This window comes from Rhineura floridana, chromosome 3 (genome assembly GCF_030035675.1).
Source record: "Rhineura floridana isolate rRhiFlo1 chromosome 3, rRhiFlo1.hap2, whole genome shotgun sequence".
In the NCBI taxonomy this organism is placed as follows: domain Eukaryota; kingdom Metazoa; phylum Chordata; class Lepidosauria; order Squamata; family Rhineuridae; genus Rhineura; species Rhineura floridana.
In genome coordinates, this window is record NC_084482.1 from 14,749,716 (window position 1) to 14,772,392 (window position 22,677).

General features: G+C 45.1%; 1 protein-coding gene across 2 annotated transcripts in view; it reads right to left on the reverse strand.

Annotated features, from left to right (window-relative positions):
- Positions 1-1,503: 1,503 nt before the first annotated feature.
- NCKAP1L (NCK associated protein 1 like) overlaps positions 1,504-22,677 on the reverse strand; it is an 87,414-nt gene continuing 66,240 nt past the window's right edge. For both annotated transcript variants that reach the window (XM_061614555.1, XM_061614554.1), the window contains 5 exons: positions 21,752-21,845; positions 18,168-18,284; positions 14,901-15,010; positions 7,652-7,741; positions 1,504-2,201 (listed from right to left, as the gene is read on the reverse strand). In XM_061614555.1, the coding sequence (XP_061470539.1) occupies positions 2,076-2,201; positions 7,652-7,741; positions 14,901-15,010; positions 18,168-18,284; positions 21,752-21,845 (537 nt within the window). In that variant the 3' untranslated portion in view covers positions 1,504-2,075. The remainder of the gene's footprint in view (positions 2,202-7,651; positions 7,742-14,900; positions 15,011-18,167; positions 18,285-21,751; positions 21,846-22,677) is intronic.

The window sequence follows — 22,677 nt, forward strand, 5'->3', positions numbered from 1 at the left end:
TTTGGTGATGAATATGCCCAGGCACCCAGCCCAGGTGTGGAACAGGTAAAACTTAATGAACAGCTGAGAGAGCAAAGTAAAACCAGCCAGTCTGAGCCAGAGTTTACATTTTCACCAAAGTCAAGGCAATTATATAAATGATGGGTTCAAGAAGATGCTTTCAGCTCCTAGGAAGCACTTTTGCCTTATAGAGAAAGCAAGAAAGACCTAGAATTGACCCACCAAAGTAAGTCCCTGCTCTTCTCTGAGAATGCTTGTTTAGTACTGTTAAAATGTGTTGAAATGCTTGTTTAGGGCTGTTGTGGCAACTCCCTGCCTTGTTCCTGAGATAAGCTTAGACTGTTTCATATCCTGAGAGATGTTCCAGTATTCTGATTCATGCCTACAGTGATGCTGTGTTCCTATATTGACTTCCTGAATAAAGCTTCATGAAGAAAAACCCAGTCTTCTAGTCCTGAGTCTGCTTTCTTGGTTGGGAGCCAGGACAGACTGGTCCTCAACGTACATTCCATCTCTCAGTATGGAGGCTGTCAACCACCATTCCTCTTCTGAACTGATCTCACCTGCAATGGCAACAGACTGAAGGGCCCACATTGCTATGAGATTCTGGAAGTCCCTAGCAAGGTACCATCTTTCTGAGGAGCTGGGCCAGATGAGCTGACAACATCTACACTCACACCTATGTTACATGTACAATCTTCGGCCTCCTCTGTGGGGAACATCTTGAACTGAGCTGTGTCCAGCACTATGGATGCAGGAAAACTCCACAGTTGAGCAATCAAGGCAACTAAGGCCTTTGTGAACATGCAGGGGGCCAAGGTGAGGCCAACTAGCAGAGTCTTGTATTGGAAGTACTGCCATTGTACATAGCTGGTTCCATCAAGAGTATCATTTGTTTTTTTTCAACCAAACAACTTTAAATGTATTTTCAAATTTCAGTCAGCTTCCTTGTCCATAGCAAAAATAAGTCATATATGATAAAGGTATTTTGGTAGATGTTAGTCCGGCTGAGCCCAGGGCTCTTCAGAACAAAGAGATAAAAAGGGTTAGGCAAGGATCATTGTTTATCATTGCCCAAAGGAATCAGGTTGGGGACCCCCAAGGCACCTCCAAATCTAACATTCTATGATTCTAGGTTACACAGTCCCCCAAACTGGCCTAGTGATAAGAAGAGTTGAGCCACTTTTCACCTTTCTTTACAGGGCTCAGCATGGCATGAGAGTAAGCCCTGCTATTCACCCACACAGGCCTTATCTATCAACCATGCTTACCCCAATGCTGGTGGGGGGTTTGTTTGTTTGGCTGGCCCCATCTCATGTCATTGCCACTGAATGGTCCCCGTGACACACAATGCAGAAAGCAGAATGACGAGAATCTCTGTAGAGGATCTTTCTAGCTTTCACACAGTTACAATGCCCAAGATTTTTCATAAGGAAGGAATGACAGTAAAGACAGTTTAAATTTCTGGTGTATGTATAGATTAAGAAATTCTGAGGTGTTCCATTACCTGGAGTTATTATTGTTTATTATTGACATAGTGCTATTGACATTTGTAGCCCTTTGCAGAATAATATAAGGTTCCCTATCCCGAAGAAACACACAATCTAAATTTTTCAGGGACAAAACATAAGCAAGGGGAAGATAAGAATTGTGCACAAATGCCTTTACACATACTTTGCCTTCATTTCTGTAAGGGTTGACTATTAGAGGGTTAAGCCAAAGGGTAGGAGAAGCCCTGGGGTGGATGGGATCCGAAAGCTGCAAATGGCAAGAGCCTATGGCATCTCCCGTGCTAGTAAGTAGCCTAAGAGGGGCTGGCTAATGCTATGGAAGCGACGTACAAAATTAAGACTTTGCTGCCCACTGCTCTGCTTTGTGAATGGTGATTACATGGGCCAAGACAATCCCATCAGCTCTTTTGCTGAACAATCTAGAAATTGGACACTGCTGCCACCTGGTCTAACAACCTGCTGCTGCCCTGCCTATTCTCCCTAAGGCAGTTCTGCATTTATGTCCTGGTGGGCAGCTGCAACTGATGACCCCCCTTTTGAGTTATTGGGGAAGAGAAAGAGTTATCAGTGTGCAGAAAGGCGGCTCAAGGCTGAACTCCTGGAGATCTCTCGGTAAGCGTTACGCAGCAGCACATAAGGAAAGCAGGTCTCCAGCATGTCAGTGGTCAAGAAGGAAGACTCTTCCACAAGCTGAAAAAGAAGCATTGAAAATGAGTAATTGCTTCCACTACTAGCTAGAATAAGGGTCAGGTTGTGATGCACCCTGGGTGCTCATTGAGAATATCCAGATTCTGCACCCCCAAGTAAATTCCAGACTCTGATACTCCTCTCACCCCCACTGAGAGTATAAGGCAGTTTGAAAGAGAGTTGTTTACTTCTTGCAATATGCACACTCATCCTGTTTTCGCCTCTGGTAAACAGATTTTGCCAAGTTTTTAAAAATATGATTCCAAAAACCTGCAAAACTTGTTTGACTCCCAGAGGCGACATAGCAGGACAATAATGTAGGCAAAAGGGAAGTGAAGCCTTTGTCAAACCACTTTCAACTGACCTTAAAGGTATTGTAAATTCTGCAGCCTCACCAGATTGTGAAATCTGTTCCAGATTCCTGGATTGTATGACAATTTCCATAGCTTCAAGGAGAAAAAAGGAACTCCACTACACACACAGGAATCTTGGCTATGGCTGGCCAGCTGACATTTCTTTTGACCTACTGTCTCCTTTCCTCGTACAATTTATAACAACAACCTGTATTGTTATTTGGAAGCAAAAGTGGTTTAAATATATACACACTACAAACAGCAATTCCTCTTTCAAAAACACCACCATCATATAATCTGCTTCATCCAGAAAATGCAAATTCTGAATCCCAAACAAATGACAGAAACTTTAACTGGTTTTACAAAAAAAAAGGGGTGTGTATCTCAGTTTGAAAACCTGAAGTCTGGTTGCTTTGAGAATGTGGAGTGGTGAGTTCCTCAGCTCCCTGTGATAGGTAGGAAATGGAAAACCTGGGCACATGGATATCCCTTTCCACATGAGGATAAAACAAGAAAGGTGTCAGAGAACTGGAAGTGCTCTTACAGATAATCTCCTCCAACTCCACATCCTAAGGTAGGCAGGACATCTCCGAGAGAGGCCTGTGTGGCCTTTTCCTGAAAAGCTCCAGGGAAAGACATCCCAAAATCTCCCACGACACTCAGTATTGCAGATTATACATAGTGGGCTGTAGAATCATTTCTTCATGTTAGACAGATCAGAAGCCAGGTCTCAGCTATCAGCCAGGGGCCACACAAGCTGAATGCCCCCCTTAGCCTATCAGCAAGCCAAAAGGCAATGGGGTTCTGCCTGAGCAGCAGCTATCCCATCCCTCCAATTGGGACAGTGAGTGAACATCATGCTGACCAGCTCATTCGCCTGCTCCAGAATGAAACATTTGCATTTAAATTGCTTTGCTGCAAAAGCAGTTCCCCTGGCGAATATCAATCCCACCCAGGAATCCAGGCTCTCCCTAGCTGAGCCGTCTCCTCCCATCAGTGGAAGAATCAATAACCATCTCCTGCTGCCACGGGAGCACCTAATGGAGATGCATCACCCGTGCTGCTTCGGGCACCATTATGTGGCCTCTTGCTTCTATTGAGTGGCTCTCTCCACCCAGGCCAACAATCCTGAAAGCACTAAAAGGCAAGGGGGCTTTGCTTCCTTTGTCAGAGAGGGCTACATCAGTTCAGCCAGTCTGCAATACAAAGCCAACCCCGCTGTTCTTTGTGAAATGAAAAGGTCCACTTCTTCCCAAGAACCTAACGGTCCTACATCTATCAGCCACATTCCAACCCACTTCCCTCCCCCACAATGCCACATGGCTTGGCTCTCTTGTTTGCACCATATCAGCTGGCAAATTAGCAGTGCACACATTAGATTTCCTTGTTTGTCTCTGCCACAGTCCTCATCCAGCTGAAGCCTCAGCTTGTCCCATCCTCTCAGGAGAGCCTGGCTTTCAGTGTCCAAGAGGATGCTGCTATGCACACATTTCTGCACCTAACACCTTGGCCCATCAGGTATGTTTCTCAACAGTCTCCTCCATATAAACAGAACCTTCCCCTTTCCTTTGGTACTCCTGAGCGGCTATTTATTCATTCATTTATTTCTTGGTAATTTGGAGCATTGTGCAAAAGGGAAGGAGGCGGGGGGGGGGGAATAACTGAAAGTTTGCACCAGGGGGGCTATGATGTACAAACTGGATGGTCATAAGCAGGATGTGCTGTGAGCATTATGGAGGAAAGGGTGGCTCAGAAGCTACATATCACATGTGCACATACACCACCCCCAGGAGAGGTGGTTATGACCTAGAAATAAATCACAGAGATTCCTCATGTGAGAAACAAGAAGCATATTAGAAAGCTAGAGTAGGGATTGTGGATTTCTGCTTGAGTGTTTTAAAATTGTTCTCCCCCCCATCCCCATGGCTGATTCATTTAAAATGTTTTAACTCACTACTTACAGCACTGTTGTAATTTTGTCCTTTTATCACAACTGCTCTTTTGTGTGCTTTTTTTCATTCCTAGTCAACCTTGGAAGCATAGCAAGCCCTGATCTGCTGCCTCATTGCAAAACAGCTCCTCCACACAAGCTGCAGAAAGCAGCCCAGAGACTATCTGACTCTTATGCTTCCGGGGCCCCTCTTCTACATCCTGATGACTTCCTGCAGCCCAATAAAACATGCTTCAGTCAAGAAAATACTCATCTTCTACGCCTCAAAGCAACCCAGGGTGACGACAGAGACGTATAAGATAAAAAGAGGGCTCACCCTGGGCAGCCCTTGGCCATCCCTTCACTACTGAAATGACAGGAGCACAATCAGCAAATGAAATGGTGGCTTAAATGGTTGCTTCTCCCTCCTCTTTCACGCAGGCTGTCTATCTTATTTTATTTTTAAAAAACGCTATGTGAACGTTCAAGCATTTAGTCTTCTGTTCTTTTGAAGAATATATTTCAATCGGGCTTTCGGCCGGGGTTTGGTACAGAAACGGCCTTGGTCGCCCTGTATGATGACCTCTGTCGGGAGAAAGACAGAGGGAGTGTAACTCTGTTGGTTCTCCTGGATCTCTCAGCGGCGTTTGATACCATCGACCATGGTATCCTTCTGGAGCGACTTATGGATTTAGGAGTGGGAGGCACTGCTTGGCGGTGGCTCTGCTCCTATCTCGGGAATCGTCTCCAGAAGGTGATGCTGGGGGAACATTACTCGAGTCCCTGGGTACTCCAATATGGAGTCCCGCAGGGTTCAGTTCTGTCCCCCATGCTTTTCAATATCTATATGAAGCCGCTGGGTGAGGTCATCAGGAGTTTTGGAGTGCGTTTCCAGCAATATGCTGATGATACGCAGCTCTACTACTCCTTTTCATCTTCGTCAGGTGAGGCTGTTGATGTACTAGACCGCTGCCTGGCCGCGATAATGGGCTGGATGAGAGCTAATAAACTGAAACTCAATCCTAACAAGACTGAGATGCTGTTGGTGGGAGGGCCCTCTGCCCAGATGGTTGACGTTCGACCTGCCCTAGATGGGGTTACACTCCCCCTAAAGGAGCAGGTACGTAGTTTGGGGGTCTTATTAGATCCTCTCCTGTCACTTGAGGCTCAGGTAGCCTCGGTGGCACGGAATGCATTCTACCAGCTTCGGCTGGTAGCCCAACTACGACCCTATCTGGACAGGGAGAATCTCGCCTCAGTTATCCATGCTCTGGTAACCTCTAGATTGGACTACTGTAATGCACTCTACGTGGGGCTACCTGTGAAGACGGTTCGGAAACTTCAGCTAGTGCAAAATGCTGCGGCCAGAGTTCTCACTGGGACAAAGAAATTTGACCATATAACACCTGTCCTGGCGCAGCTGCACTGGCTACCGATATGTTTCCGGGCCAGATTCAAAGTGTTGGTTCTTACCTATAAAGCCCTAAACGGCATCGGACCACAATACCTGGTGGAACGCCTCTCTCGCTATGTACCTACCCGTTCACTACGCTCGACGTCGAAGGCCCTTCTCCGGGTCCCAACTCATAAAGAGGCCCGGAGATCAACAACTAGATCTAGGGCCTTCTCGGTGGTGGCCCCCGAACTATGGAATGCCCTCCCAGACGAGATACGCCTGGCGCCTTCTTTGTTATCTTTTCGGCGCCAGGTAAAAATCTACCTTTTCGCCCAGGCTTTTTAAACATTTTAAATTTAATTTTAAACCTAATATGGATTTTAATTTATAAACTCAATGGCAATTCTATTTTGGATTTTTATCATGTTTAATGTTTTTATAATTGTATTATATTTTTCACACTTGCTCATATTTTAATTGTGATTTTATTTGTTGTACACCGCCCTGAGAGCTTTCTGCTATAGGGCGGTCTAGAAATGTAATTAAATAAATAAATAAATAAATAAATTTTGGATAGAGGAGCAAAACCAGACTGAGGATGGGGGTGTCTTCTTGTGACATAAGGGAAGGGTGAAGTCAGCATTGTACTCAGCTGGATTCTGCTTAAAACTTGCACAATGGGTTTTTTCCCCCTCCTCACCCAAGTATTTAGCCCTAGGTGGAAACAGGGAGTTTTGAATTGAATGCCACAAAGGTGCTTTCGCCACAGCCCCACTGCTCTAACAATGTTATATCAGTCTTCACTCTCAGTTTTAGACTGAAGTCTCCAGGTAGAGCACGTCCTGGTTACAGCTAATATCTACATAGCATTGTTTGTGCATAAATAATGTTTTTTTAAAAATAAAACCATTATCTTACTCTTCCTTGCAACAATTGGTCATCATTAACCCCATTTTAAAGATGGGGAATGAGGGGGACTGAGCAGCAGTCATACCAAAAAGGACAGGACTTTGGAACAGGCATCCGGGGCCCCAGGCAGCAGAATGAGCAGAAGCCCCACCCTAAGATCTGCACGTTGATTCCTACACGGAAAGATGCGAGGACTTGAGCCTGCTGCAGGTCCTTGAATCTAAGACCTAAGGACTACCAGGCAGGCATTCAGACAGTGGGATACTATCCACCACCAGTCAAAGGAGAGAACTGCAGGGCTCAGTTAAGAAGGAAGCCTCTGAACCATCATCACCACCAACGCCACCATTATCTGTAAAGCACCTAAACTTAAAGTTTTAAGTGCTATATAAAAACTAATCTAATGGACATGATTCAAAAGGAAAAAGGTTTGGGAAGGGAAGAAAAATAGGCCAGAGTGGGTCAGGTGGTAGTCCCTGGGCTCCTATTGGGAGGGAGGACGGGATAGAAATCTAATAAATAAATAAATTATAACAAATTCTTGACCAGGCTTTGGTTGCTTGTTTAAGCAAGTTTATGCTCTTAGAGAAGGCGTGTGGAACCTTTGGCCCTCCAGATGTTGCTGAATTACAGCTCCCATCTTACCTGTACATTGGCCACGGCTGCTGGGGTGGATGAGAGTTGTAGATCAGCAACATCTGGAGGGTCAAAGGTTCTTCACACCTGCCTGAGAAGCTTCTCTTCCTGGCTACACATTTTGAACTGAACTGTGTGAGTGTTTTTAAATGAGGACATCTTTCATTCTGGATGTATTATGGAGGGAAAACCCATCTCGCCAAAACTCCTACCCCTACAGAACACTCACCAAGTGCATGAGGAGTGAGATGGACTCCCTGTTCTTGGCTTTCATCCGGTCAGCTTCTTGCCCCAGCTGCAAGAGGCTAACTGAGGCCAGCTAGGAAGACAAGGAAAAGACAACAGAAGTCAAGTCAATTTGCATGTGATCAACAGCAGCTAGAGATGTGAGATTGAACTGGTGCAATTACTCAGTGTCTTAATTGCAGGTTGAAGAAGCACACTGGTAAAACTGGGAAAGTCTCCAGGTTTTGTGCCACACACATGACCCTTGCTTAAACAAAGGATTATAGAGCCCCAAAGAAGAAATATTTGTGTTCTCAGAACACAGCTAGTTATGATGGACAGTTGCATGCAATGTTGCCCCAATTGTTTTAAAACTGAAAAGCTGTTGGGGAGGCTGCAATCTAAAAGAGGAACACTAGCAGGTTGGGGATTAGGTGTTTAAACTTTGAGCCATTCTTCTGCTCAAAGATAAGTTTCCCACCCATTTTCGCCTGTGAAAGCAACTTGGGAGAGGCTCAAGGGAGAGAGGGTGAAGCAGCCTCCCTTACCACCTCTACCACCAATCTTTCAGGCAAGAATGCAGCATCCCACTGTTGTTTTTTGCTGAGAACATGCAGGTTGGGGCAAAGTTGCACCCAACTATGAGGTCCCAGAGAAAAGATGCTCAGTGCTGCCAGTATTACAGTACTGAATTACTATGATTGTCTGTTCCCTCTGTCAATGTTAACTGGCTGATGTGTGTAAAAATCACTACTACAGAATATTGGCTAATTGTAAAAATAGCGGTGAAGATTGATCCATTTAGGTGAATGGGGTACTGCCCCATCAACCTCAGTTTGTCCCCAGCCAGCCCCCACCTGCCTGCCTTCTTAGCACTTACAGCCAGGACCACCCCACAGGCTGGTTGTCAGCTTCCTCTTCCTCATTCTCATTGTTGCTTTGTAGAAACTCAGCAGAGCAGAGGATGGCAATGAAGACCACATCCACACCAGACACTTAAAGCACTCTTATACCACTTTAAACAGTCATGGCTTCCCCCAAGGAATCCTGGGAGCTGTAGTTTGTTACAGGTGTTGAGAATTGTTAGGAGACCCCTATTCCCCTCACAGAGCTACAATTCCCAGAGTTCCCTGGGAAGAGGGATTGATTGTTAAACCACTCTGAGAATTGTAGCTCTGTGAGGGAAACAGGGGCTTCCCTAACAATTCTCAGCACCCTTAAACTATAGTTTCTAGCATTCTTTTCTCTTGGGGGAGGGGAACCATGACTGTTTTAAGTAGTATAATACTGCTTGAAATGTATAGTGTGGATGTGGCTAAAATCAGAATTTATTGGCTTTGCCTGTCATTGCCTCTGGCTCTGCCTACTACTGGCCTCCCTACCTTCTGCCTTGGGCACCAGCCACCGCTAGAAAACAGCACCACTCCAGGCTTACAAATAATACCAGTAAAATACATAAATACATGCACAAATACTAGGCAGCTAAGAGGTTAAGTAGTATGCTTTTCATGCTGGCTGCAAAGCCCTCTCCGAAACACAGGCTACTAGCCTCTTAGACTAGTTATGAAAAAAAAAAAGGAAGGGATGGCTTCTACTAAGTGGGCTGGTGGCACAGGGAGAGATCACTCCATCCCCTGCTCTGCCAGGACATTGTGCTTTCCATGCTGGTCATAGAGGAAGACACTTTCCTTCCTGGCACAGGAAGAACAGAGTGATCCATCCCTCTTCTGCCAGCCCTCGCTGTTGCCTCCATGGAATTCCTGGTCATCTTTTGGTTTTTAATGGTTTTTACTATATGGTTTTTATTCATTGTAACCTGCGTTTTCTGAAATGAAATAGCAGTATACAAATATATTTATAATACATACATAAAAAATCTATGGGTACCAGGTGAGTTGTTAAATACAAGGCTGTACTATGTACTTTTAGATAACAGCAGTCAAATGCACAGCTTAAGAGGGTCAAGACGCGTATGCTTCCCCCCCCCCCACAGGTGTGATTAAAATAAAAATGGCTTTCCTTCCTTTAAAACAAAGAACATTTAAAAAAAAAAACCAGCTTATTACATGCCAAACAGAAACTGTCATCTGAATCTTCACAAAGCACCCTGCTTTTGTGCAATATGTAAATTTAATCAGTTCAGTTAAAAGCTATCTTTAATTGGTTGGCAGCCTCAGCAGGAGCACATCTAATTCTATACCCCAGAGCATGTTGCAAAAGGAACGTCTTCTCCAGGTAGGGACTGCCACACTTGTTCTGGCAGATCTCCTATGCTTCTAATAGATACAACAGACAGAAATTCAAAAGGTGAAGCGGCTCTCCATCATTGTACCTCCATGCCATGGAAAAAGCAACACTTTTACATTTCTGCCTGCTTGGGGGTGGGGGGAAGGGTAGCAACATTATTCATAGGTGCCAGTCCAGTGATATTGCAATGTAATGACTGCCTACAATTGCATCTCCTCTACAGAGAGCTCAAGGAAACTTTTTACCTGTTGTGATGGTGGCGGAACCATGAACTGCCATTGTGTCTAATCAACAGATAAATCACACCAACTCCCACAGCCAGAAATACGAAAGTGATTGTGCTTAGTGGTGCCTCTATCCGTCACTCATAGCCGGAGGGATCACTCTTCTAACACTGCCAGCCATGGGACAATACAGTTGCATGATACACAAGCAGCCTGAAATGTTACAAAATTATCTGGCAAAAGGATATTTGCAAGGCCTTGGGATCCATCCCCCAACTGAACAGACAGGCAGTTAAAGTCCATGGAGGATCCAGAAGCCAAATGCAATCATATCCAATTTGCCATCTCAATGCTCCTGGGAGCGCTGAATGCATTGTTGATCGACACTGGAAAAATCCTAAGTCAGGGGTGGGGAACATTTGGCCCTCCAGATGTTGTTGAATTACACCTTCCATCATTGCTAGCCATTGGCCATACTTGCAGGGGCTGATGGGAGTGGTAGTTAAACAGCATCTGGAAGGTGAAAGGTTCCCCAACCCTGTTCTAAGTAGACAAATTGGTCCCAGCAGTCAATTTGCTGCCTGCAGCAGTCCAGACTTTGGGCGCACTCTGTTTCTGGCCAACAGGAGGCAGAATAAGGAGACCAACCCTTCCTTCCAAGGATCAAAAAGAAGCAAGGTTTGAGTTTGGCTGTTGCTATGCCCAAGAGGGGTTTTGAGCAGGACAAAGGAGAAGAGAAGAACCAATCCTTAGTTATGATCTTAACAGATTCTTGTCAGGCAAGAGCTCACCCAACTCTGGAGAGACTATGTGGAGACAACAGATACAGGAAAGACTATTTGAGTAAATTCCTTCAAGGGAACCTTCACTAGGGGTTCAAATAGAGGGGTAATCAGTAACATGAAAACCCAGTTCAAGGTCAGTGTCAAAAATGAAGGACTGGGGAAATGTTGGCTGTTTATTTTAAATGTTGGTCTTAAGATAAGTGGGGTGAATGGCAATGGATTTTCACACACCCCCACCACAATCTGACACGTATGTAGCATTTGCACGGTGACTGGATTTTAACAAAACTAAATCATTAAAATCAACATGTGTCCACATAGATCTGTCTCAGTCTTTCTGCAGCAAATGAAAAAGAGGCTGCTTTCTCAGTAAACAATTTCTCCTCACTAGCAAGTGAAAAATTCCAATTTTCAGTAAAAATAAATTAACAGTGAAAGCAAGGAGGAACTGAGGAAATAATGTTTGTCTTCTAAATAGGGCATTGAAAAAGATAGGGATGTGTGTGAGAGAGAAGATCTCTTTCTAATACACCACCTGTACCACAAATGCAGTATCTTTAGTCGAATGGCATGTTCCTGAGCATTTGTGCAGAACAGCAGAAGGCATTTGCTGTAAATGCTCCAGTTATCAGGACTTTTCTGATAACATTCAAACAACATTTGTAAGGATGATCACATTTTTATCATGCAATCACAGGGGGTTTTTTTAAGTCTGACAACAGGGACAGATCTTATGAAATAAAAAACATCTCTAATCTGATTTTAAGTTTAGCCGCAGCAGACAATGGATAAGGCTGCAATCCTAAACACACTTACTAGAGGTAGGGAATATGCCCCAATAGATACAGTGACACTTACTTCTGAGTACACATGCTTCAGATCGTGCTGCAGAAGTAGTAAAAAGGAAAGGATTGTAACAAAATAACCTTTGGTAGCCTGCTATCCCCCTCTAGCTCAGAGGAGGACAACTAATTCTGCTCACAAAGCACAGAATTCCAGACTGCACAGGAGTCTGTAGCTGGAGATGAAGGTGGCAGCTTTTACTGTCAATAACAGACAATGGGCACTGATATATAACATTCAGTTTTCAAAGCATTTCATGTGCATTACCACATTAATCCTTACAACAACCTTGGAAGATATTTCAGTAATATTATGCTTACCACCCCAATATTGCAGAAGACAATGCTGTGGAGGCAATCCTATATCCACTTCCATGGGAATAAGACCCATTGAACACAATGGGACTGACTTCTGAGCAGGCATATATAGGATTGTGCTGCAAGTGCGTTCACAGCTGAGGTGAGACTTGAACCAACAACCTCTCATATAATGGCCCATTCTTTTAGCTATTATGCTACACAAGCTTCCCTCCACTTACTACTTCCTCAGCCCTATCAGCAAGCCACAACTCAAAATGGAGCCTTCAGTATTCTTGTATTCACAGCATCTCATATTTACAAGCAGTGTTATATTGCTCAGTATTGAAGGCTCTTTCTGATAAATGCATATAGATAAACCCAGCTACCATGGGCCCAGAAAGCCCTAGGTGGTGGTGTGAAATACATATTATCACCCAGAGGAGGGGAAGAAAATTATACTGCCACAAGAGTGGCTGTATACTATAGCCAGTGTGGATTTTTCGCATTCCGCAATGTTAAATTGAAAATACCCCCATGCCATTCTGATGCTTCCCATAAGCTCATTTCAAAACAAAACCTTACAAAACTTATAGTCTTGAACTCAGAAACACTTGCTTAACAACCCTCTCAATTTTCATGGCAATACACAAAACAGTGAAAGAGAATTGAGAGTTCAAAGTGTAAAAAGAGAAAAAACCAGACCCCTTTTGGACTTTTTTCTGTCACAGTTCTCATCTTTTGTTGAAATTAATTAAAAAGCAGCCATATTCACAGAGTACCTGCAATCCTATTACTGACCTTGCCCCATACTCTGACCTTCATCTTCTGCAGTTTAAAAGTTAAAAAAATGTCTGGCTGATTTTTAATTAATTTAAGAGATTTTACCTTGAACTCAATGATAACATCGGGCATGCTCAGTAAGAACCAACTGTCAGTGTTCTAAAAGCCAAATTCACAGCTGCTGGGCTTGCCTAATCAGGAGGCCACACCCACACCAGACCTTTATTGCACTTTCGACAGTCATGGCTTCCCCCAAAGAATCCTAGGAAGTGTAGCTTGTGAAGGGTGCTGAGAGGAGATTCCTATTCCGCTGACAGGCCTGCAGTGGCCAGAGTGGTTGAACAGTCAGCCACTCTGACTGTAGCTCTGTGAGGGGAACAGGGCATCTCCTAGCAACTCTCAGCACCCTTCACTAATTACACTTCCCAGGATTCTTTGGGAGAAGCCATGACTGTCTAAAGTGAAATAAAGGTATGGTGTGGATGGGGCCAGAGACAGATTTGGTGTAAATTGAGTGGAAGGCTACATGTGCCTGCTGTAGAATAAAAAGGTGGGGGAAATGCTGAAAAGCAATGATACTGTTCACAATGTTTTCCTTTTGGAAAGGAAAGGGGCTTCCCCTCTGCCTAGTGCCCACCCACCCAATCTCCTCCCCTCCCCCTCCTCCCTACCCCTACTCCAGGTCAGCTTCATCTATCCTAAACATGATTGCACAGAAATAAATCCTACTGAACTCAAATAGTATGCAAATGATCAAACCCACCCTCCCTTCTCCTCCCTTGCATCCCCTCCCTCTTGCCCCTCCTCTTCCCCTTCCTTTGCACCTCCCTCCCCCTCCCATTCCCCCTCACCTTCCATTCCCCCTCCCCCTCCTCCTCCCCCCCTCTTCCTGCCCCCCTCCTCCTCCCCCCCTCCTCATCCCCCTCCCCCTCCTCCTCCTCCTCCCCCTCCTCTCTGTGGTCAGTTTTATCTATCTTAAGCATGACTGCATGGGACTATATCCCACTGAACTCAATAAGCATGCAAATGATCAAACCTGCCTTTCCCCTCCTTCCCCTCCCCTCTCCCTTCCTCCTTCCCGCCCCTCTTTCTTCTTCCTCCTCCCCTGCCCAGTCCAGCCCTCCCTTCCTCCCCCCCATCAGTTTTACCTATCCTAAGCATGATTACCCAGGAGTAAATCCCACTGAACTCTATAAACCTGAAAATGATCAAACCTGCCCTTCCCCTCCTGCCTGCTCCCCTCTGTCCTTCCTCCCCTCCCTCCCTCCCCATCCCCTATGGTCAGCTCCACCCATCCTAACCATGATTGCAGGGGAGTAAATCCCATTGAACTCAGTAAGCATGCAAAGGATCAATCCATTCTCAGCAAACTTGCACAGGATCCCATTTCTTACCTCTGGGATTAAAAAGCAGAGAAATTCACTAACAGGCAAATTCTTCCAAGCTACAAAGGAAGTGGATTGGACTGTGAAAGACCAACCAAACTGCGTTTGCATTTTGACAAATTTGTAGGGCAGTACAATATCTCAGAGAGGAGGTCAGGTCTCCTGCTCCCCTGGTGCATTCACTATAGCTGCCCAATTTCCCTACTTTTTAAAGTTTGATAGAAATATCAGTGGGCTATAGGTACGTTCTTAAACCACACGGTTTTTTGCCTATTCGTGAATATTATTATTAGTTCACATACAGTACTTGCATTTAAGAGCCTCAAAGCGACTTACACAGTAAAAATAACACAAAGACATTAAAATCAGATAAAAACAACCATATATAAAAAGTGAAATACTCATCCAACAATATATTCAAACGGAACAAAACCTACCTACCCCACGAAAAGGATGAGCCCAACTAGGGCCACTGACATATCTACTCACTCCCAATTAAAAACCATATGCCTGAAAAAATAAGAATGTTTTTGCCTGGCACCTAAGAACAGACAGTGATGGCGCTAGACATGCTTCCCTGGGAAGAACATTCCACAGTCAGAGAGCCACCACTGAAAAGGCCCTTTCTCATGTCTCCTTCCTGTGCACCTCCCTCAGGGAGGGCACCCAAAGATCCAGAGCTTCACTCACCATCAGGAATTCTTTTAGGTGGGTCTCAATGTTCTTGTTGTAGATGGTGAAGAGGGCACCTGACACTTGGATAATGGCTTTGGCTAGGCAGTGGATGTTGTTGCTGTAGCCTGTAGAGAGAGAGGCATACATACTTACTCCAGTTCCAAACATTTTAAACATAATGTGAAGGTGAAGGGGCAGAGGTGCAAAAAGCTAGATACCTAGTAGCCAGTGACTCCTAAAAAATGGGCCTGGAGACTGGCACCTGTCTACAAAGGCAGCTTTTCAGGCAGTGTTTATGTGGAGGAGAATCAGATCAGAATGGACCCATGCAAATAGGATCCCTTTTCTCTCTGTTGTGCTCAGGTCTCCATCTCTCCCTCCTTCCAATGTGGCTCCTTGAAAATGTTTCTGGCTCCTAGGATTTTGCAACACCAGGCTGGGCTGCTGTAATTTGCTGTATGTGGGGCTGTCTTCAAAGATAGCTCAGAAATTTCAACTCTTGCAAAATGCAGCCACCCAAGCACTGGTGGGTCCCAAGCAGTTGGAACATGTGACACCTGTATTGTGCCAGTTGCATTGGTTGTCAGTGTGATGCCATTCTCAATTTAAAGTGTTGGTTTTCACCTTTACAGCTCTAAATGGTTTGGGGTCAGGTTACTAGAAGGATTGCTCTTATCCATTATCAGCCCGCCTACATTCTGAGATCAGCTTCTGAGGCCTGAGTTATGTGTCCATCTGTGAGAGCAATAGGCTGGTGAGGACACAAGGAAAAGGGCATTTCTGGTGGTAGCTCCATATCCATGGAACTCTGTTTCATGTGTGATCAGAAAGCCTCCATTGTTTCAAGCAGTCCTGTTTACTGTGGCTTTCTTGTACTGATTTTAACTGAGCCTAAAATGAGGTGCTATTTTACTGTGATTGTATTGCAATTTTAAGATTCTGCTGGGGTTGATTGTGTTCGCTGGCTACATGTTTATTAGATCTATTAATTTAAAACTAAAACAATAAGATTAAAGTATGTGTTTCATATACTGTTATATATTTGCCTGAGTTATACTGTATATCTGTTTAGCACCTTCTGTAAAAGTTTCTTTTTAACAGGCAGGATATAAATCTTTAAAACAAATAAAATAAACTTTTTAAAATTCCCTTTAGATCTCTAACAAAGAATTATCCACATCCTCACAAAACACATAAAATCAATTGTGCTAATCTGTCAAAGGGACCCCAAAGCTTGGTTGTGCACCTCTTGTGAAGTCAATGTAGAACTGACTTGTGGCAAGGTGCGCACGAGTTGGTTTTGCAATGCAGTGCAAAATCAAAGCAAGGATTTGCACCAGCATGGACACTTTAAGGGCCAAATTACATGTTAATCACATGCACTTTTAAAAGCAAGCTTTGAACTGGCCATCCTCTTTCTTTGGGGGGGAAAACAGCTTGCAGGGGTGAATCTTATCTGGATGAGAACTGCAGCATGGGGGTGAGGGAAGGGTTTTTTAAACCCTTCCCCGCACTACTTATTTTCCTGCCAAAGAATTGCCTCTTGAAGCTGCTACTTGCCTCTGAAGGTGCTTTTTGCTCCCCCACTTCCACCAGGCTAATCCAGATTCCTTCTCCCACTCAATACTCTATGCCTGCTTTTTTCCCCCAAAGAAAGAGAATGGCCTAAATATGCTTTTCAATGAATATGCTTCATGTGACATGTAGTTTGGCCCTAAGGCAACATTTTGTTGTTGTTGTTATGTGCCTTCAAGTCGATTACGACTTATGGCAACCCTATGAATCAGTGACCTCCAAAAGCATCTGTCATGAACCACCCTGTTCAGATCTTGTAAGTTCAGGTCTGCGGCTTCGTTTATGGAATCAATCCACCTCTTGCTTGGCCTTCCTCTTTTTCTACTACCTTCTGTTTTTCCCAGCATTATGGTCTTTTCTAGTGAATCATGTCTTCTCATGATGTGTCCAAAATATGATAACCTCAGTTTCACTATTTTCGCTTCTAGTGACAGTTCTGGTTTAATTTGTTCTAACACCCAATTATTTATATTTTTGCAGTCCATGGTGTGCACAAAGCTCTCCTCCAACACCACATTTCAAATGAGTTGATTTTTCTCTTATCTGCTTTTTTCACTGTCCAACTTTCATATCCATACATAGAGATTGGGAATGCCATGATCTGAATGATCCTGACTTTAGTGTTCAGTGATACATCTTTGCATTTGAGGACCTTTTCTAGTTCTCTCATAGCTGCCCTCCCCAGTCCTAGCCTTCTCCTGTTTTCTTGACTATTGTCTCCATTTTGGTTAATGACTGTGCCAAGGTATTGATAATCCTTGACAACTTTAATGTCTTCATTGTCAACTTTAAAGTTACATAAATCTTCTGTTGTCATTACTTTAGTCTTGTTGACATCCAGCTGCAGTCCTGCTTTTGCGCTTTCCTCTTTAACTGTCATCAGCATTCATTTTAGAACCTCAGAATCAACTGGATTGTTCCTGGTCTATATATTGCAGCAGACAGAACAATAGTATTTGAGTACCATTCTCCACTTAAAGCTCTTGTCTAGATAGAGGGACAACAATAGTTCATGTTGACTCAATAGGTCATTGGCTGCAGTAAAAAGCTCTGTTCTCCCCTGCCTCTCATTTTACTTTTACAACAATTTTGTGATGACAACGAAGCAGAGAGACAGTGACTACCCCTGGGTCATCCATTTTTAGGGTTCCCAGGCCCTAGTTTGACACTGACTACCATACCATACTTAAAATAGGAGAAACCAAAGAGCTGCACTTGGGGATGCCATTAGTGTAGAGATAGCCAATCTGATGCCCTCCGGATGTTATTGGACTACAACGTCTATCATTCCTGGCCACTGACCATGCTGGCTGGTGCTGATGGAAGCTGGAGTCCACAGCATCTGGAGGAGTCCACATTGGCCACCCCTGATTTAGGATGAAGGATAAACCTGCTTCCTGCCCCAGACATTAAAAAACAAGCCTACGTTTAAGCCTATAGCCCCGCCTCTTCTTCTGCACAGCCTTATCCAGAGTTCTGGATGAGTGGTTGTGCTAGAGTGTGACTGAATGTTAGCTCCCATATAGATACAAACATTAATAACATAGCTTTAAGCACTGAGCACAAGGGGGTGCTGAGCCAGAAGCTATCAGCACTTGCCATCACTGTGACTAATAGTTGGCAGGCCTCTCTGCTTTTCAGAGTATGTATGAGTGAGTGGACCAACATAGCATGGAGAAAACGATGAGCCTGCACCTTGCTTCTTACCGTCTATCTCTGTGGTGTAAACTGAGGAAGGGTCAATGGCCAGCAGCGGCAGAGACACGGCTACAAAGACCAGCAGCAGACAGGCAGCCTTGTAGTCCTCCTCTGGGGAAGAGCTGTCTATCAGGAAGGCAAAAGGGATGATGTATAGCAACAGATTTCAGTAATAGGCCTGATTTACACTGTCGGTTCTTCTCTTTCCCCAGCTCAGCTGCTCGACAGACTTGCAAAAAAAAATAAACACCACAGGTATGGGGTGTGTGTGTTAGAACTGTGGCGGCTGTGACAGGCTGATAAATTATCTGACGAATGGAGCTGGTGAGCTGAACAGGACTGACAAGGCTTGGCTCCGCTTGAATCGACACGTGTGTGTGTCTGTGTGCTAAGGAAGAAGAAACAAAGAGAGAAAAACCTCACCACTGGTGGGGACTGGGGGGTAGAAGAAGCTGGAAGATGCTGTATGTCCCACTGCAAGGACTCTGGACTATTGCTCCTTAGATCTCAGGCAGTCCTCTCTGGGCAGCATGGACCACAGGGCAGTGTCTGACTTGACTGGATTTGGAACAGAAGAAGCTTCCAACCAGGGAGCATCAGGACACCTCTACTCTTCGATGAGACAGTGCTCGTATAGAGAGAAGTCTCAGGGGGGTAGGGGTGGAAGAGGAGTTCTCGTACAGCAATTGCCCTGGGAATATAGCCAGTGTGGCAGAAAGAGGCTTGGAGCTGGACTGGCAGGGCCACAGAACGATGGCCCACCAAGTCAGCAGGCAAACTGGGAAGCAAGATTTCTGAGAGGCTGGGCAGGCTTATGAAAAATCCTTTTTACAAAGACAGCAGGCCCTACAGCAGGGGTGGGGAACCTCAGGAATGGGGCCCCAAATATGGCCCTACATGTTTCTCTATTTGGCCTGAAGACTCTCCCCCCTATGTCATGCTCCCTCCCAGACCACACCCCTCACTGGCTCTGCTCCACATCTTAGGTGCTTTTGCCAGATTGGAATGAGTCCTTGAACTGTGGCAATGCCTCTTGTTTGCCTCTATTAGAAGATGGAAAGATGTATATGGGCGGTACATGTGTGGTCTGTGAGGAAACCACTGATTTTTCCTTGGATGTAGCCTACTGTACAAAGCTAAGAGTCACATCCACTGCTCTGCTCACTTTTGCTCTGGCCCCGCCCACCACTGGCATACTGCCCCCAGAAATGGGCCTGTAAGGGAATGTGGCCCTCACACTGAAAAAGATTCTTCACACCTGTCCTGCAGCATGTTAGGGAGTACCACAAGCTCAGATTGAGGCCAGCACTGTGGGGAGGCAGGAGAAATGACAATTGCTTACTAGTTAGTTTTGGGATGGCTCTTGCCACAGCTAAAAAATGACATTCCTAGTGACTGCAGTTGCAAAGGTGGGAAGACGAGGGCACAGGCAGCAGAGACAACAAGCAGCCCAAGACTGGAGGAGACAGAGAGCCAACGAAGATCACAATGAGTGTGGCAGACTCATACCCTTATGATCTCAAGACCTTGGGCCAGTTAAAACAGGGAGATTAACCTGCTGCTGTTCTTTGCTTTGCCACCACACTGGGAAAGAACCCAGCAGTCAGCCGGAGTATGAGAAATTGCATGGATTTAAACAAGAATGTTTCAGGACAGACAGGAGCTGCGGAAATTCAGGTACTAAGAAGAGGCTCAAGGTGTCAGAGAAGGCAGGGCTAGTATGAGGGACACAGGTTACCATCATTTCTGCCACTGATACAGCCAAAGAAAACCTATGATTGACTAGCTGAGCTCTAGTAGTTCCAGGGCTCTGGCAATCTGCACCTGTGAAGAAAGGGAGGTGGCAGCTTATTATTTATCATTGCTTTTAGATTCCCACCTTTCCTCCAAGACACTCAAGGTGGAGAAGATTGCTCTCTCCTGCCCCAAGTTATCCTCACAACAACCCTGTGAGGTAGATTAGACTGAGAGGGGACAACTGGTCCAAAGTCACCTAATGAGCTTCAGGGCTGAGCAGGGATTTGAATGGTAGTCTCCCAGACCCTAATCCAACACTCTAATCAGTATACCACAATTGTGCCCACATCTTCATTCCTCCTTTCCACTAAATGGCCTGCTGCATGCACAAGACCTACCACTTCCATTTTTGCCATCAAATGGTTTCAGAGTCACAGGAGACTGCAGCTTCTCCTTACTCAGTACCAACCAAGGGCACCCACTCTGGCTTTTCAATGGCTCTGCTCAGCATTGTGGCAAAGGGGAAAGGAGGAGAGGCAGCTATCCTGAAGACAGCCAAGCCCAGGCTATCTCCTCAGAGGAGCCCAGGGAAGGGCCCTAGGCTCAGTGGTACAACACATGCTTTGCATGTGAAAGGTCTCGGGTTCAATCCCTGGCATCTCTAGGTAGGGCTGGCAAACCCTGAGGGCCCCCCTGCATGCTCACTGTAGACAGTACTGAGCTAGAGGGACCAATGTCTGATTGGGCATAAGGAAGATCTTGGCCTGCTGCTCTAAGAGAAGGACAGACTTCTGCACTCCAGCAGAGGACTTTTAGTTACTATAGTGGCCTAGGGCTTGGGATTACTCAGAGCCTATATGCAGACAAGCTCACACTGGTGCCACCAGAACCAGGGTGGTGAAGCTTTCTGGCTCAGTGGGCGAGACCGTTATCTCCCTGCACTCTGTGGGCCAACTTTAACAGATGGGCTGGGCCACCCATTTGTCAATCATCTGATGCCATCATGATGCTGGGTGACTGACAGGCGGCTTACCCTGTCCACCTGTCTAAGTTGGGAGGAGATAGTGACCAAGCAGGATTGAACTTGCCACATATCAGCTGAGACAATGAGCACGGTGAGTTCAATCCTGCTTTGTGCAGGGATCAGTTGCGTGAACAACTGATCCAGCCATGTCTCTATCTGTCCTTCACCTAATTACACATATGACATCACATGAAGGCAGGTTGTGTGGTTTGGGAAAAGTGGCCTGGCAGGCCAAATGGGGAGGGCTGAGTGAGGTTTCCTCACTCCTGGCCTCAACTATCTAGACTTCATGTTGAATGTGCAGAAAAGAATGAAGGAGCATAGAGAAGCAAAGCTCTGGGGCAAGAGAAATTGAATCAAATGTCTCTGTGGCCTGAAGCTATTAAATACGTGAGTGTTCTCCAGGTAAGGGAATAGCATACATTCAGCCCACTGGTGGGACACGGCTGCTCAAATGCCTGTGTATATATTGCAAGATCCAAAGCTTGCCACTGCCAACTGGGAAACACACAAAGCAAAATGTAGGAAAGCTGACATTCTTGGCTAAAGTCTAGGAGTGGGCCTTTTACAAGGCAAACAAGCCAGCAACAGCATCCAAGTGGCGACAGCCTCTTGGAGACAGAGTTAAATATTTATTATTGCTGAGATGATATACAGCCTAGAAAGATTCGCTGTGTAGCTCCTTTAAAAGTGGAGCTTTCCTTGTGCTAGGAAAAAGCTTCCCTTCTGGGATCTCTTGCATAGTTGATATAGGGAGACATTTTACAGCCTTGCAGCTTAGTCTTCTTAACAGGACGGGACAAAGAAACATTGACAAACCTTGGCTTCTTACCTTTCTTCAAGTTGGAAAGGGCAGACACCAGGGCTGGGTCAATATCACAAGGGACCCCTGCAACTGTGGCTAGTTCAAAGATGCTCAAAGTCACCTAAAGGAAAGAGGGAAATGGCAGAACTAGACGTTACAGAAGAGACATGGTGGTGGTGCTGGTGATGGGACTTGTCTCTTTGTAACATTCACTGCAACATATTGGGCCCGGTCAAAACACACAAAGAAATAAGGTGGTGGAATTCTGGCCTGTAACACTTCTGATGATAGGTACCTATCATTTCAGGGGGCCCATGTTACAAAAAAATCCTTACAATTAAAAAAAAATTAAAATTAAAAAATCCTTACAATTAAAAAATTAACAAACATCATGGAGAAAATGTGCTTTCCTACTGTGCTAGTTTCCTAAAGAGGATGTATAAACTTTTTTTTGGGGGGGGTGTAAAAATGAGGTGACCCTTCTCCCCATTCTGCAGTCTGAGTTGGTCCAGTTCACTATACCCCACTCAGAACTCAGATGCTTCATTGTGATGCATGAGCAGACTGGACGTTATTATCCTGGGAGCCTTCACATTCCCACCTCATATCATTGGCTAGCAGGTACAGGTAAACTCTCAGCACAGTGACATCACATCACATCTTGCGACTTAGTTTGAACTTATGAGAAAGAAGGGACACCCATTCCCACCCTCACAAAAAGAAAGAAGCTAAGATCTAGCTTTTCATTTGCCACTGGGAAAATGTCTCTCATCGTTCCAAGCACATGACATAATTTAACACTATTTCAGAAATGGCAAATGTTACAAAAAAACCTTAATGCCCATCTCACTCCCCTGCTGAAGCTGCGCTCAGGACAGGTGCCTCTGTTGTGCCATCCTGCTGCCTCAATGACATATACAGACATGCAGACAAATCCAACTAAGGCCAGAGGC